General features: G+C 42.1%; 1 protein-coding gene across 1 annotated transcript; it reads right to left on the bottom strand.

Moving 5' to 3' along the window:
- Positions 1-724: 724 nt before the first annotated feature.
- Positions 725-1,027, bottom strand: TCEAL7 (transcription elongation factor A like 7). Its single transcript, XM_006917894.1, has one exon. It carries the CDS (start codon positions 1,025-1,027, stop codon positions 725-727), a length of 303 nt encoding a protein of 100 aa, XP_006917956.1.
- Positions 1,028-1,809: the final 782 nt, after the last annotated feature.

The raw sequence follows: 1,809 nt of genomic DNA on the forward strand, positions 1-1,809 counted from the left end.
GGGAATAATGGCCAGCCAAGCACAGCTCAGAGTCACCTCCTTTCTTGCCCACATCAGCCTTGTGAGGCGAATGTTTGTTTCCCCATGAAAAGATCAAGTCTTAAACAAGTATATCTGTAATCATTGCCAGTTTTATTTCTCTGGCTTAGAGATCCAGAGGTGATTTAAAGTTTACATTTCTTTTTTATAGTTCTAAGAGTTATATTAAGTGTTTCACTGCCCTTCAAAGGTGATTGACAAGTTCTTTTATTGTGTCTGTTTATTTTAGGTTTGTTTGTTTTTTTTTTTGTGAACAAGTAATACACACACATATATATTCTTTTCGCAAAATGAGAAGATGCAGACAGGCAAAAAATAAAATAAAGTACAGATCGCAGGGAGACTCACTGTTAACCTTTTGGTGTATAATAATTCAGACTTTTTGCATTACATCATATATAAATGTACATTTTATATATGTATCTATAATGTTTTACAATGTGTTATTTTCACTTTACAATATACAGTGAGCATTTTCCCATGCAAATGAATGAAACATCTTATTATATAAATGAGATTGGGTCAGAAGATGAGATGTTGGTAACAAGAGTCATGTGTAAATCAAAGGAACATCGAAACATTGAAGTTAAATGGTAGCAAATATTTAGCAAGAAAATGGAGACAAAAAGAATCCAGTGGTGCAATATTAAAAACAGAAAATAGTTGAATTCAGGGGAGAAATGCATTAAATGGGATAAGGACGGTCCCGGGAATGCCTATGGTTAGAATGCAGAGCCCTAAACTTCTTTCTCAGACCCCTTATCTCTTCCAAACACCTTTCCATCTCATCTCCATCTCTTGTCATTTCTTCATTATTAAAATGCCTATAATCTATGTCCTCTTTAAATTCCTCGAGAGACTGAAGCAGCCTTTGCCTAAAATTCCCCTCTGTTTGTTGGCGTTCAAATTCTCCATAGGGACGTTCTTCCTCTCTCTTTGGCAAGCTGCACTTGGGTTTTCCTTCATTTTCTTTGCAGGGTTTTTGCATGATGTTGTTTCCTGCTTTAGTCCAGGGAGAAAATGTAGAGTAAGATTGCTTGTTTCTTTTGATCGAGGATTGTCAGTTTCTTTGAAGCAAGATGCTAGCCTAATCTCCCACCTCTGCCACACAGGCCCAGCTCTCAGAATTTCTAGATGCTGCCCCTTCTAACCCTCCCACCCCCGCTTCCTTTCTCCTCCCTTTAGCAACCCACTATTTCTCCAGCAGACAAGGCTAATGGCCTCTCCGATGGGCGGGATAAGGGGAGTAAACCGGGAGTGAGCTGTGAGGCTGCAAATTTTACCCAGCTCTTGCCCTTCCCAGCTCCCACCCTCAGAGCCCCCGGTCTAAGTACTCCCCTCACACTGACCTGTGACAATTTGGGATAGTTTCCTCCTCTTTTTCTTGCCTCGAGATGTGTGTGAATACAGATCCTCGGTCCTGCAAGCAGAAAGGAAGGGAGAGGGGAGGAGAGAGTTCTCTGGGGACCTACTAGCCCCAGACATAAGACTCACAGTATTATCTCGAATCCGGGAACCTCATACGGGTACATCGTGTCATATTTCCGACCTCCTGGTTACTCTCCTGTCCGTATCACATCCTCCTAGATCTCAGTCCCCACCCCCCACCCTCAACTCCTCACCCTCAGGCCTAGTCTTTGCAAAGCCCACAATTTCCTCCCTCCCTACCGGCTGCATTCCTGTCAGGCAGACATCGAATGAGATGAATTATTTTCCATTTATCTCTAAATTTCTCTGTCTGCACCCCAGGATTACAGCCGCTCTCTACAC

Source organism: Pteropus alecto, unplaced genomic scaffold, assembly GCF_000325575.1.
Source record: "Pteropus alecto unplaced genomic scaffold, ASM32557v1 scaffold538, whole genome shotgun sequence".
Taxonomy (NCBI): Eukaryota; Metazoa; Chordata; class Mammalia; order Chiroptera; family Pteropodidae; genus Pteropus; species Pteropus alecto.